This window comes from Salvelinus fontinalis, chromosome 19, assembly GCF_029448725.1.
Source record: "Salvelinus fontinalis isolate EN_2023a chromosome 19, ASM2944872v1, whole genome shotgun sequence".
NCBI lineage: Eukaryota > Metazoa > Chordata > Actinopteri > Salmoniformes > Salmonidae > Salvelinus > Salvelinus fontinalis.
In genome coordinates, this window is record NC_074683.1 from 1,571,074 (window position 1) to 1,584,022 (window position 12,949).

Sequence of the window (12,949 nt, forward strand, 5' to 3'; positions counted from 1 at the left end):
AAGAGTGAGCCAGAGATCAAGACAACCAGAAGAAATACAACTTTACCTGACCATCCTCCTCCTGCCCCTAATGGCTTTCGCAGATTGTGCCACTACTCTCCTGAAGTTGCCGGTAATAGGCTGCACGAGGAGTCTGCGATCTTTCTCATGTGGAATGCCAATTTATCTCACGATTTCTACAGATCCGCCTGCCAGCCAGTTATGGTTTTCATATGCACATATTCATGGAACAGCTTCATTTAATTTATATCCATTGTATAATGATTGTAATTAATCCAAATTATATCCAAACCTAAATGAAAATGATTACAAACCTAAAAAGTGACTTTTGTTGCCAACTATGTAAAAATAGCCTATAAAGCCAACAATTAAAAACATTGCAGCCTGCAGGTAGAAATTATCCTTATAAAAATGTCTTTCCTATAAATCACAGTGGCTTTGCATGGCCTGTCTGCAACAAACTTGAAACATTGTATTAACTATTTACTAATTGGCCAGGCCCAAAGCTTGAACTAGCAAACTTGCACTATTGTATCAAATATTCTGCGACCTCAGAGACTTGGAAAGATTCTCAAATACATTGAGGAGGAAAAAACAGACTTAGTTTGCTTGATGTTTGAGGTGAAGAAAACATTACTTTGAGAAGCGCCACAGCTCATTAGTGGTGGGGCGTTAAGCCAATCAGAAATACTATCAGATCCCCAAATGGGCTCATTTATATCAGTCCCTCAGGATTCAGCGATCGCATAATTAGATGCAAAAGGAACCAATCAGCGCATATTATGAGAGGGCTCGCAATTTTGACCAATCCCTGCACTTTTAGCGCATAAAAGGGTCCAATCAAAAGCGGGTTCGTAATTTTGACCAATTACTGCACTGTTCACGTGCGAAGATGGGTGATATTTGATTGATATCTATTAATTGTACTGCCTGTCAGCAATCTAATTTTCCAACAAAAATAACAGCTACCGACCGTGCAAAACATTTTTCCAAATGCAAAGCATATGACAATGCCAGAACAGTTCCCATGACTGAAGTGGTAGCGGGGAAGACTGTGGCAAGCACTGAAAGCATCAAGGTGAGTGGCGTTTTACTCAAACCTTTACTCTGCTAACCTTGACTTTAGTAGGGTGGTCGGTACTCTGCTCTCCCCAGTCTGTCTATGGAGAGCGCTGCTCAAAGCACTGAGTGCAATTTGTCAGCTTTGCCGTTTTAAACTCTCTGTAAAACTTAATACGGATCACGAAAGCGCAATATCTCTGGATTTTTTAGAAATGGTAATACTGTTTTAAAAAAGTACATATCAACCACAATACTACATTTTTACGTTTTCTGTTCTTTATCTCCCTTATGTCCCTTTCAGAAAAAAAATCACAATCTATTATTATATTTTGAAGACAACTTATTAGAAAGAAATATTGATCCTCATCCATCTCTGCAGCTCTCCACCAATCAGGCCTTTATGGTAGAGTGGCCAGACGGAAGCCACTCCTCAGTAAAAGGCACATGACAGCCGCTTGGAGTTTTTTACCTAAAGACTCCCAGACCATGAGAAACAAGATTATCTGGTCTGATGAAACCCAAGATTTAACTATTGGGCCTGAATGCCAAGCGTCACGTCTGGAGGAAACCAGGGACCACTCATCACCTGGCCAATACCATGCCTATGGTGAAGCATGGTGGTGGCAGCATCATGCTGTGGGGATGTTTTTCAGCGGCAGGGACTGGGAGACTAGTCAAGATAGAGGGAAAGATGAATAGTACAGAGAGATCCTTGATGAAAAACTGCTCCAGAGTGCTCAGGACCTCAGACTTGGGTGAAGGTTCATCTTCCAACAGGACAACGACCCTAAGCACACAGCCAAGACAACGCAGGATTGGCTTGGGACAAGTCTCTGAATGTCCTTGAGTGGCCCAGCCAGAGTCCGGACTTAAACCCGATCGAACATCTCTGAAGACCTGAAAATAGCTGTGCAGCAACGCTCCCCATCCAACCTGACAGAGCTTAAGAGGATCTGCGGTTAAGAATGGGAGAAACTCACCAAATACAGGTGTGCCAAGCTTGTAGCATCATACCCAAGAAGACTCGAGACTGTAATCGCTGCCAAAGGTGCTTCAACAAAGTAGTGAGTAAAGGGTCTGAATACTTATTTAAATGTAATATTTCAGTTTTTTATTGTTGATACATTTGCAAAAATGTCGTAAATTATTTTTTTTGTCATTATAGGGTAAAGAGAGACCTAAGACAACAACATAGCATGGTAGCAACACCACATGACAACAACATGTTAGCAACACAACATGGCAGCAGCACAACATGGTACAAACATTTTTGGGAACAGACAACAGCACAAAGGCAAGAAGGTAGAGACAATAATACATCATGCGAAGCAGCCACAACTGTCAGTAAGAGTGTCCATAATTGAGTCTTTGAATGAAAAGATGGGAGATAAAAACTGTCCAGTTTGAGTGTTTTTTGCAGCTCGATCCAGTCGCTAACTGCAGCGAATTGAAAAGAGGAGCAATCCAGGGATGTGTGTGCTTTGGGGACCTTTAACAGAATGTGACTGGCAGAATGAGTGTTGTATGTGGAGGATAAGGGCTGCAGTAGATTTCTCAGATGGGGGGAGTGAGGCCTAAGAGAGTTTTATAAATAAGCATCAACCAGTGGGTCTTGCGATGGGTATACAGAGATGACCAGTTTACAGAGGAGTATAGACAGCAGTGATGTGTCCTATAAGGGGCATTGGTGGCAAATCTGATGGCTGACTGGTAAAGAACATCTAGTGATGCAGCCAGTCAAGATTCTCTCAATGGTGCTGAAAACTCCCTCGGGAGGTAGACTGGTCGGCATTTAACAATCAGGCATGCCATTTTCAACCTCTCCCTGACCCAGTCTGTAATATCTACATGTTTCAAGCAGACCACCACAGTCCCTGTGCACAAGAATGCGAAGGTAACCTGTCTAAATGACTATCGCCCCGTAGCACTCACATCTGTAGCCATGAAATGCATTGAAAGGCTGGTCATGGCTCACATCAACACCATCATCCCAGACACCCTGGACCCACTCCAAATTGCATACCATCCCAACAGATCCACAGATGAAACCATCTCTATTGAACTCCACACTGCCCTTTCCCACATGGACATGAGGAACACCTATGTGAGAATGCCATTCATTATCTACAGCTCAGAGTTCCACATAGTGCCCTCTAAGTTCATCACTAAGCTAAGGACTTTGGGACTGAACACCTCCCGCCGAAACTGGATCCTGGGGCCCGAGTTCCCTGCCGCCTGCCGCAGGACTTCTATCCTAGCGGTGTCAGAGGAAGGCCTTAAAAATTGTCAAAGATTCCAGCCACCCAAGTCATAGACTGATCCCCTTCCTACCGCAAGGCAAGCGGTACCGATGCACCATGTCTGGAACCAACAGGACCCTGAACAGCTTCAACCCCCAAGCGATAAGACTGCTAATATTATCTATCCTGTTGCCTAGTCACTTTATTCCTAGTTATATGTACTGTACATATCTACCTCAATTACCTCGTACCCCAGCACATCGACTCGGTACTGGTACCCCGTGTAAATAGCCAAGATATCGTTACTCATTGTGTATTTATTATTACTTTTATTATTATGGGTTATTACTTTTCTATTATTTCTCTATTTTCTCTCTCTCTGCATTGTTGGGAAGGGCCCATAAGAAAGCATTTCTCTGTTAGTCTCCACCTGTTGTTTACGAAGCATGTGACAAATAAAATTAGATTTGATATGAGGCCTGTGCACTGCGTCTGGTGCTTTGTGCAGACAATTTCATGACTCACTGGCCTCTTTGTGATTAGTTTGCTTTCGGAAAAAACAAAGTACCAAAATGTCTATCATGATAGTTTTTACCTCAGAGGCAGGGCTAAAGGGTTATTTGGAGTACCGATTCAGAGTGAGGACACACACACACACACACACACACACACACACACACACACACACACACACACACACACACACACACGCACACGCCTCCCACACCCACCTTACACCCAGCTGATAAGTGTGTATATTTGTCTCTATAACCATCAGCATCCACACACAACAGAGAGAGAGAGAGTGATATATAGTGTGTGCGTGTGTTTTCTTACCCTCTGTGCTGAGTCCAGGGCTGGAAGTAAACTGGGCCACATCTACAATCTTCACAGCAAACTGCTGTCCTGTGTCTCTGTTGATACATCTCCTCACCACGCTGAACGGACCCCTGCACAGGAAAGAACACACACACCTTAACATCTCATACCTTTATACATAGGACAGAACACCTTAACATCTCATACCTTTATACAGGACAGAACACCTTAACATCCCATACCTTTATACAGGACAGAACACCTTAACATCCCATACCTTTATACAGGACAGAACACCTTAACATCTCATACCTTTATACAGGACAGAACACCTTAACATCTCATACCTTTATACATAGGACAGAACACCTTAACATCTCATACCTTTATACAGGACAGAACACCTTAACATCTCATACCTTTATACATAGGACAGAACACCTTAACATCTCATACCTTTATACATAGGACAGAACACCTTAACATCTCATACCTTTATACATAGGACAGAACACCTTAACATCTCATACCTTTATACAGGACAGAACACCTTAACATCTCATACCTTTATACATAGGACAGAACACCTTAACATCTCATACCTTTATACAGGACAGAACACCTTAACATCTCATACCTTTATACAGGACAGAACACCTTAACATCTCATACCTTTATACAGGACAGAACACCTTAACATCTCATACCTTTATACAGGACAGAACACCTTAACATCTCATACCTTTATACAGGACAGAACACCTTAACATCTCATACCTTTATACAGGACAGAACACCTTAACATCTCATACCTTTATACATAGGACAGAACACCTTAACATCTCATACCTTTATACATAGGACAGAACACCTTAACATCTCATACCTTTATACAGGACAGAACACCTTAACATCTCATACCTTTATACAGGACAGAACACCTTAACATCTCATACCTTTATACATAGGACAGAACACCTTAACATCTCATACCTTTATACAGGACAGAACACCTTAACATCTCATACCTTTATACATAGGACAGAACACCTTAACATCTCATACCTTTATACAGGACAGAACACCTTAACATCTCATACCTTTATACAGGACAGAACACCTTAACATCTCATACCTTTATACAGGACAGAACACCTTAACATCTCATACCTTTATACAGGACAGAACACCTTAACATCTCATACCTTTATACAGGACAGAACACCTTAACATCTCATACCTTTATACAGGACAGAACACCTTAACATCTCATACCTTTATACATAGGACAGAACACCTTAACATCTCATACCTTTATACATAGGACAGAACACCTTAACATCTCATACCTTTATACAGGACAGAACACCTTAACATCTCATACCTTTATACAGGACAGAACACCTTAACATCTCATACCTTTATACATAGGACAGAACACCTTAACATCTCATACCTTTATACAGGACAGAACACCTTAACATCTCATACCTTTATACATAGGACAGAACACCTTTACATCCCATACATTTATACATAGGACAGAACACCTTAACATCTCATCATTAAATACAAAAGAAACACAAATAGTGGGTTGTTCCATTTTGTATATATTGTAATAACTTTTTAACCATACCCCTTTTGATTTACAGTACCAGTCAAAAGTTGGGACACATCTACTCATTCAAGGGTTTTTCTTTATTTTGACTATTTTCTACATTGTAGAATAATAGTGAAGACATCAAAACTATGAAACAACACACATGGAATCATGTAGTAACCAAAAAAAAAGTGTTAAACAAATGAAAATATATTTTATACTTCAGATTCTTCAAAGTAGCCACCCTTTGCATCGAGGACAGCGTTGCACACTCTTGCCATTCTCTCAACCAGCTTCACATGGAATGCTTTTCCAACAGTCTTGAAGGAGTTCCCACATATGCTGAGCACTTGTTGGCTGCTTTTCCTTCACTCTGCGGTCCAACTCATCCCAAACCATCTCAATTGGGTTGAGGTCGGGTGATTGTGGAGGCCAGATCATCTGATGCAGCACTCCATCACTCTCCTTCTTGGTCAAATAGCCCTTACACAGCCTTGAGGTGTTTTGGGTCATTGTCCTGTTGAAAAACAAATGATAGTCCCACTAAGCACAAACCAGATGTGATAGCGTATCGCTGCAGAATGCTGTGGTAGCCATGCTGGTTAAGTGTGCCTTGAATTCTAAATAAATCACTGACAGTGTCAACAGCAAAGCACCCCCACACCATCACACTTCCTCCTCCATGCTTCACAGTGGGAACCTCACATGCGGAGATCATCCGTTCACTTACTCTGCGTCTCACAAAGACACGCAGTTGGAACCAGAAATCTCAAATGTCGACTCATCAGACCAAAATGACAGATTTTCACCGGTCTAATGTCCGTTGCTTGTATTTCTTGGCCCAAGCAAGTCTCTTCTTCTTATTGGTGTCCGTCCTTTAGCAGTGGTTTCTTTGCTGCAAATCGACCATGAAGGTCTGATTCACACAGTCTCCTCTGAATAGTTGATGTTGAGATGTGTCTGTTACTTGAACTCTGTGAAGCATTTATTGCCAAAACAATTAGGAGATGGATGTGCTCAAAGCTGACCCATTTTGCAAACCCCACCCTCCCATGAGACATCCATGTCTTCAACACTGGAAAAGATAAATGTTTGAGTTTGAAGGGGTGCGGTCAAAAAGTGATTGAAATCAAATAGAAAGACCTTAAACAGACGAATGTATTCATTCAATTGTTCCTTAACGTATCTGCAGTACCCAAAAGCAAGACATTGAGGCTGAATATGATTACACTATATAAAAACATCATAGCTAAAAGAGTTGAGGTCAGTTCCATCAACTTCAGTCAGTTCTGATATTGAATCATTCTAAGATGAGGAAAATGTAAACCACAACAGTGACCTTAACACAGATGGAGTTGACCCTGAGTCAGTGAGAGGTGTTTAGTAAATACAAGGTTTCCGCTTCGCAGACCTCTCACAGTAGCTTGGCAGTTGGCACAGAGCAGAAGGCACACACACACACACACCCACACACATATATACACACACACACATTCCTTGGAAAGCAGAGCCTCTCCTGCCTCAGGTGTGTGTATGCTAGACAACGTCTGATTAAAGATGACCCAGTTCACACACACCCTCAGAGAATACAAAGAGACTGAATGTGAGTGTGAGTGTGTATGGGTGGGTGGGTGCGTGTGTTTGTGCATGCGTGTGGGACAGTTTGAGTGCATTGCTGTCGCTCTCCTTTCATATTCCCTCCCTGTCCGACTCCTTCATCTCTCTACCCCTCCCATCTTTCTCTCCCTCTCCCCTCTCCCATCTCTTCAATTCAATTCAAAGGGCTTTGTTGGCATGAGAAACATATGTTTACATTGCCAAAGCAAGTGAAATAGACAAAACAAAAGGGAAATAAGATAAATAAACAAACAATCAGAAATGAACAGTAAACATTACACACACAAGTTTTTAAATAATATAGATGTTTCAAATGGTATATTATTGGCTATAAACAATGTGCAATGTAACAATATGCAAAACGAACGGGAAAATAAGGGGCCTCTCTCTATGCCTCACCATCTCTCTCTATCCCCATCTGTCTGAACTGTTAGTGAACTGAGGGAGAGTGGTGAGCTGAATTCACCAGCAGAGCAGCTTTTAACCAGGAGACAGAGAAAACCTATTCACACATACTTCCTGTTGAGCATTGGGAATATTCTACTAAACACACACAATCATTGTCATCACCAAGCGGCAGTCAAAACTAGTGGTTATATATAGATGAACACCTCTCCAGCCTGAGTGCCTGTGTGTGTTTTACCATCTCTGGGCAATGTTTCTCTGTACATCACCCCTCTGAAGCTAAGCAGCTTTAATCTGGTCACCATCTGCTATATACACACACACACACACACACACACACTTAGATAGCAATAACGCTGAGTAAAGTGTAATCATTTTGACCTGGCTGCCTGTCATTTTTTATGGAGGTCAAAATCCATTCCAATAACCAAGCTCACACACTCACACGTGCACGTTCAGGCACACAGGAACACTGTATATGAGAAGTAGTGTAGTGCATTTGTTCAAGTTCTTTATTCTCTGCTGGAGTTCCCTTAGAAACAAGGCAGCACCTTCTCTCTTAACGAGTGAAACCCAATAGCATACAGTTACAGTTAATGAATAAACAATGACTCCACAGCTTCCCCTCCAAGAGAAAGGAGATATAGCCTACAGGAGAGGAAGGAAGAGAGCGAGCAAGAGGGGAGAGAGAGAGAGAGAGAGAGTAGGAGTGTGTGAAAGAAAAAGAATCAGAGAGAGAGAGAGAGAGAGAGAGAGAGAGAGAGAGAGAAAGAGAGAGGGGAAGATGGGGATTAGTGTATAGGATTGCTCCTTTTGGCCGTTGGTCACGGAGCAGAGACAGAAACCCCTAAATCTTCAGAAGAGGGATAGTGAAGTCTACATTTGTGTATTTGTGTGTGTGTGTGACAGCAAGAGAGAGCTAGTGAGACAGAGGGTACTGCAGAAGTCTCTCTGAGCATAACAGGGACATTTATCATGCAATAAATAAAGAATATAAATACACACACAGCATAACTCCTGGCAGAGCTCCTGGGTCAACAGCTTAGCGAAAGGAAACATTCCGAGGTTTCCACGGCTGAAGTCACATCAAAGACATTTAGATTTAACGGTTGTTTGATCGGTAATTAGCAACGGTGTTAGCCACTGAAAACACACACTGTAAATTCCTCCTCAGCCCAGCTCATGCATCTGAAATCAGACAGATGTGCTCTGATGTTGTGGCCAGAGAGAGGAGAGAGAGAGAGCTATACTTAAACTCTACCATCATCCTCAGCTCAAACACCAAATTGAGACTGCATGCATAATTCTTCAAAAAATATCCTCCATGTACAACGTAAATTCTACAACCACCTAAAAGGAAGCAATTCCCAAACCATCCGCTTCAGAGAAATTAACCTGGAGAAGAGCCCCCTAAGCAAGCTGGTCCTGTGGCTCTGTTCACAAACACAAACAGACCCCACAGAGCACCAGGACAGCAACACAATTAGACCCAACCAAATGATGAGAAAACAAAAAGATAATTACTTGACACATTGGAAAGAATTGACAAAAACAGAGCAAACTAGAACGCTATTTGGCCCTAAACAGAGAGTACACACTGGCAGAATACCTGACCACTGTGACTGACCCAAAATGAAGGAAATCGTTGACTTTGTACAGACTCAGTGAGCATAGCCTTGCTATTGAGAAAGGAGAGAAGACAGGAGAAGAGAAGACAAGACAGGCTATATCCACACTGCCCACACAATGAGGTGGAAGCTGAGCTGCACATCCTAACCTTCAAATGTATAACCATAGAGACACATATTTCCCTCAGGTTACACAGACCCACAAAGAATTTTGAGGGAAAAATCACATTTTGATAAACTCCCATATCTATTGGGTGAAATACCAGTGTACAATCACAGCAGCAAGATCAGTGACCTGTTGCCACAAGAAAAGGGCCAACCAGTGAAGAACAAAGACCATTGTAAATACAACCCCTTTTAAACAGAAAATTCAACAACACACATTTGGCCTTTTCTTTATTCGAATACCTGTACCCCATTATAAGCTTCCCTACAGTAAACTCCACCCCCAACAATTCATGTTTCTGTAATGATCAGTGATGAGCAGGATATGCAGGCAGCTAAGGTGAACTGGGGAAAGAGCAAAGCTCTTATGTGGGGCATGGAGGGGTGGGTCCAGGGGGTGCGCAGTGGGTGCTTCCAGGGGTGCGCAGTGGGGTTGTGAAGTGCTTCCCATTTTGGGGGTGTACGTGGGCTCGGAGAGGTAGGTCAGGAAGAACTGGGAGGGGCTGTCACAGGCAGTGGTGTCAAGACTGGCCAGGTGGAGGTGGCTCCTGTCCCAAGTATCATATAGAGGCAGAGTGCTGATAATCAACAACCTGGCGGCATCCTCCCTATGGCATGAACTGTCTGTACTCAACCCCACCGCCGGTCTGCTCACAGACCTGCAACGCAAGCTGGTGGTCTTCACTGGCTAAGGGCGGCAGTGTTGTACATGTCCGTCCATGAAGGAGGACAGGGCCTAGTGGAACTGGAGAGCAGGGTGGCTGCATTCTGACTAAAGGCGGCGCAGAGACTGCTGTACCATACTGATGTAGGCTGGAGGGAACCAGCATGCGTGCTGCTGAGGAGAGCTAGCGGGTTAGGGAAGGACCGGCAGTTGTTCCTCATGAGGCTGGAGAGACTGAGTACAGCAGGTCTCTCTGATTTTTACTCTGCAGTGCTGAGGACCAGGCAGATGCTAAGGCCCACACGAGAAGGGGGTGTGGAGCCTGGGCTGTGGTTGTGGGAGGAGCCTATAATCTTCCACAATCCAGCCCTTCTTTTGAGATTGGTTCAATCACCCACCCTGCAGAAGTGACTGATGGCAGCGGGTTTACTAAGGCCGGGTAACCTGCGGCTGCTGGGGAAGGAGGGGTGGAAAACCCAGGAAGTCCTGGCACAACAAACAGGACTAACATCTCTTAGGCTGTTGGAGAGATTCCTGGGTGAGGTCGAGGAGGCACTGTCTGAGCCGGTATGGGGGGTGTTTGAGCGGCCAAAAGGTAGAGGGGCCACCATTGTTTCCGCCACTGCAGGTGACGGCAGAGACTGGAGACTGGCAAGGGGGTCTGGAGGACTTGTTGGGCTTTAACACTCCGAGCCTGGGGGAGTTTGAGGGGGTGGGAGGTAAAGCCCTCTACAACCTTCCCATTAAGGTGAGGAACATTAGGAACCTAACATGAGTGAAGGCACATCAGTGGCAGGGGATATATGGGGAGGAGAGTATGGTGGGTTTTAGATGGAGGGGGCTCTACAAAGCCCCAGTACCAAAGAGGTGAGGGGGCCTCCAGTGGAGGGTTCAACATGGAGCCCTGGCCACTAATAGCTGGTTGGCACGGGTCAACCCGGGAGTCAGACAGGGGTGTCCTTTCTGTGTTATGAGAGAAGCTGTGCATCATGTGGCCCAATAAAGTGTCCCAATAAAGGCTCAATGGCTAGTGTATATAACTGCCCCGATTGAATGCATCCTTGTCTAATACCCTGACTCTCCCAGACTGGCCTACTAAGCCCCCCTCCCAACTTGACCCTCTACAGAGCCCCCCTCCCACCCAGCATACATCTTCACACAAGCCAAAAACCTTTCCCCAAATCCAAACATCACATCAAACAGATACTCATGGTTCACTCTATCAAAAGCCTTCTCTTGATCTAAAGAGACCAGTCCAAAGTTCACATTAGAACCTCTCGACAAGTCCAACATGTCCTTGATTAAGAAAAAGTTGTCCATGATTTAGCGTCCCAGTACACAATATGTCTGGTCCTTGTGTACTATGTCCAGATGGGACTTCAGTCTGTTAGCAAGGACCTTGGCAAATATGTTGTAGTCCGCACAGAGCAATGCCACAGGACTCCAGTTCTTAACTTCTTTGGGGTAGCGGGCAGTATTTTCACGTCCGGATGAAAAGCGTGCCCAGAGTAAACTGCCTGCTACTCAGGCCCAGAGGCTAGGATATGCATATTATTAGTCGATTTGGAAAAACACTCTGAAGTTTCTAAAATTGTTTGAATGATGTCTGTGAGTATAACAGAGCTCATATGGCAGGCGAAAACCTGAGAGAAATCCAAACAGGAAGTGGGAAATCTGAGGTTTGTAGTTTTAAGTGATTGCCTATCCAATATACAGTGTAAATGGGGTCAGATTGCACTTCCTAAGGCTTCCACTAGATGTCAACAGTCTTTAGAATATCGTTTCAGGCTTCTATTGTGAACGGGGAGCAAATAAGAGCTGTTTGTACCAGTGGTCTGGTTGAAAGCCTTTAGTTTAGTCACACGCGACTGGACTTTCGTCTGGACTTAGTGCCTTGTGCATTTGGATTACTGGACTAAACTCGCGAACAAAATGAGGTATTTGGACATAACGATGAACTTTATCAAACAAAACAAAAATGTATTGTCTAAGATGGAGACCTGGGAGTGCCATCAGATGAAGATCATCAAAGGTAAGTGATTCATTTTAACGCTATTTCTGACTTTTGTGACATCTCTCCTTGGTTGAAAAAGGGCTAGATGGTTTTCTGTGGCTAGGCGCTGACCTAACATAATCGCATGGTGTGCTTTTGCCGTAAAGCCTTTTTGAAATCTGACACAGCGGTTGCATTAAGGAGAAGTTTATCTTTAATCGTATGTATAACACTTGTATCTTAGACCAATGTTTATGATGAGTATTTCTGTAATTTGATGTGGCTCTCTGCACTTTCATCGGATGTTTGTTTGAGACAATGCATTTCTGAACATAACGCGCCAATTTCAAATTAGGTTTTTGGACATAAAGATGAACTTTATCGAACAAAACACACATTTATTGTCTAACATGGAGTCCTGGGAGTGCCATCCGGGGGAAAATCATCAAAGGTAAGTGATGAATTTTAATGCTATTTCTGTCTTTTGTGACACCTCTCCTTGGTTGGAAAATGGCTGTATGGTTTTCTGTGGCTAGGCGCTGACCTAACATAATCGCATGGTGTGCTTTGCCGTAAAGCCTTTTTGAAATCAGACACTGTGGCTGTATTAACAAGAAGTTTATCATTAAAATGGTGTATAATACTTGTATGTTTGAGGAATTTTAATTATGAGATTTCTGTTGTTTGAATTTGGCGCCCTGCACTTTCACTGGATGTTGGTCAGGTGGGACGCTACCGTCCCACTGGTGCCAGACA

At 43.4% G+C, this 12,949-nt stretch overlaps 1 protein-coding gene across 17 annotated transcripts in view; it reads right to left on the reverse strand.

Annotated features, from left to right (window-relative positions):
• Positions 1-12,949, reverse strand: part of caska (calcium/calmodulin-dependent serine protein kinase a) — a 208,365-nt gene that overhangs the window by 126,496 nt on the left and 68,920 nt on the right. For all 17 annotated transcript variants that reach the window (XM_055870317.1, XM_055870307.1, XM_055870309.1 and 14 more), the window contains exon 2: positions 4,140-4,252. In XM_055870317.1, the coding sequence (XP_055726292.1) occupies positions 4,140-4,252 (113 nt within the window). The remainder of the gene's footprint in view (positions 1-4,139; positions 4,253-12,949) is intronic.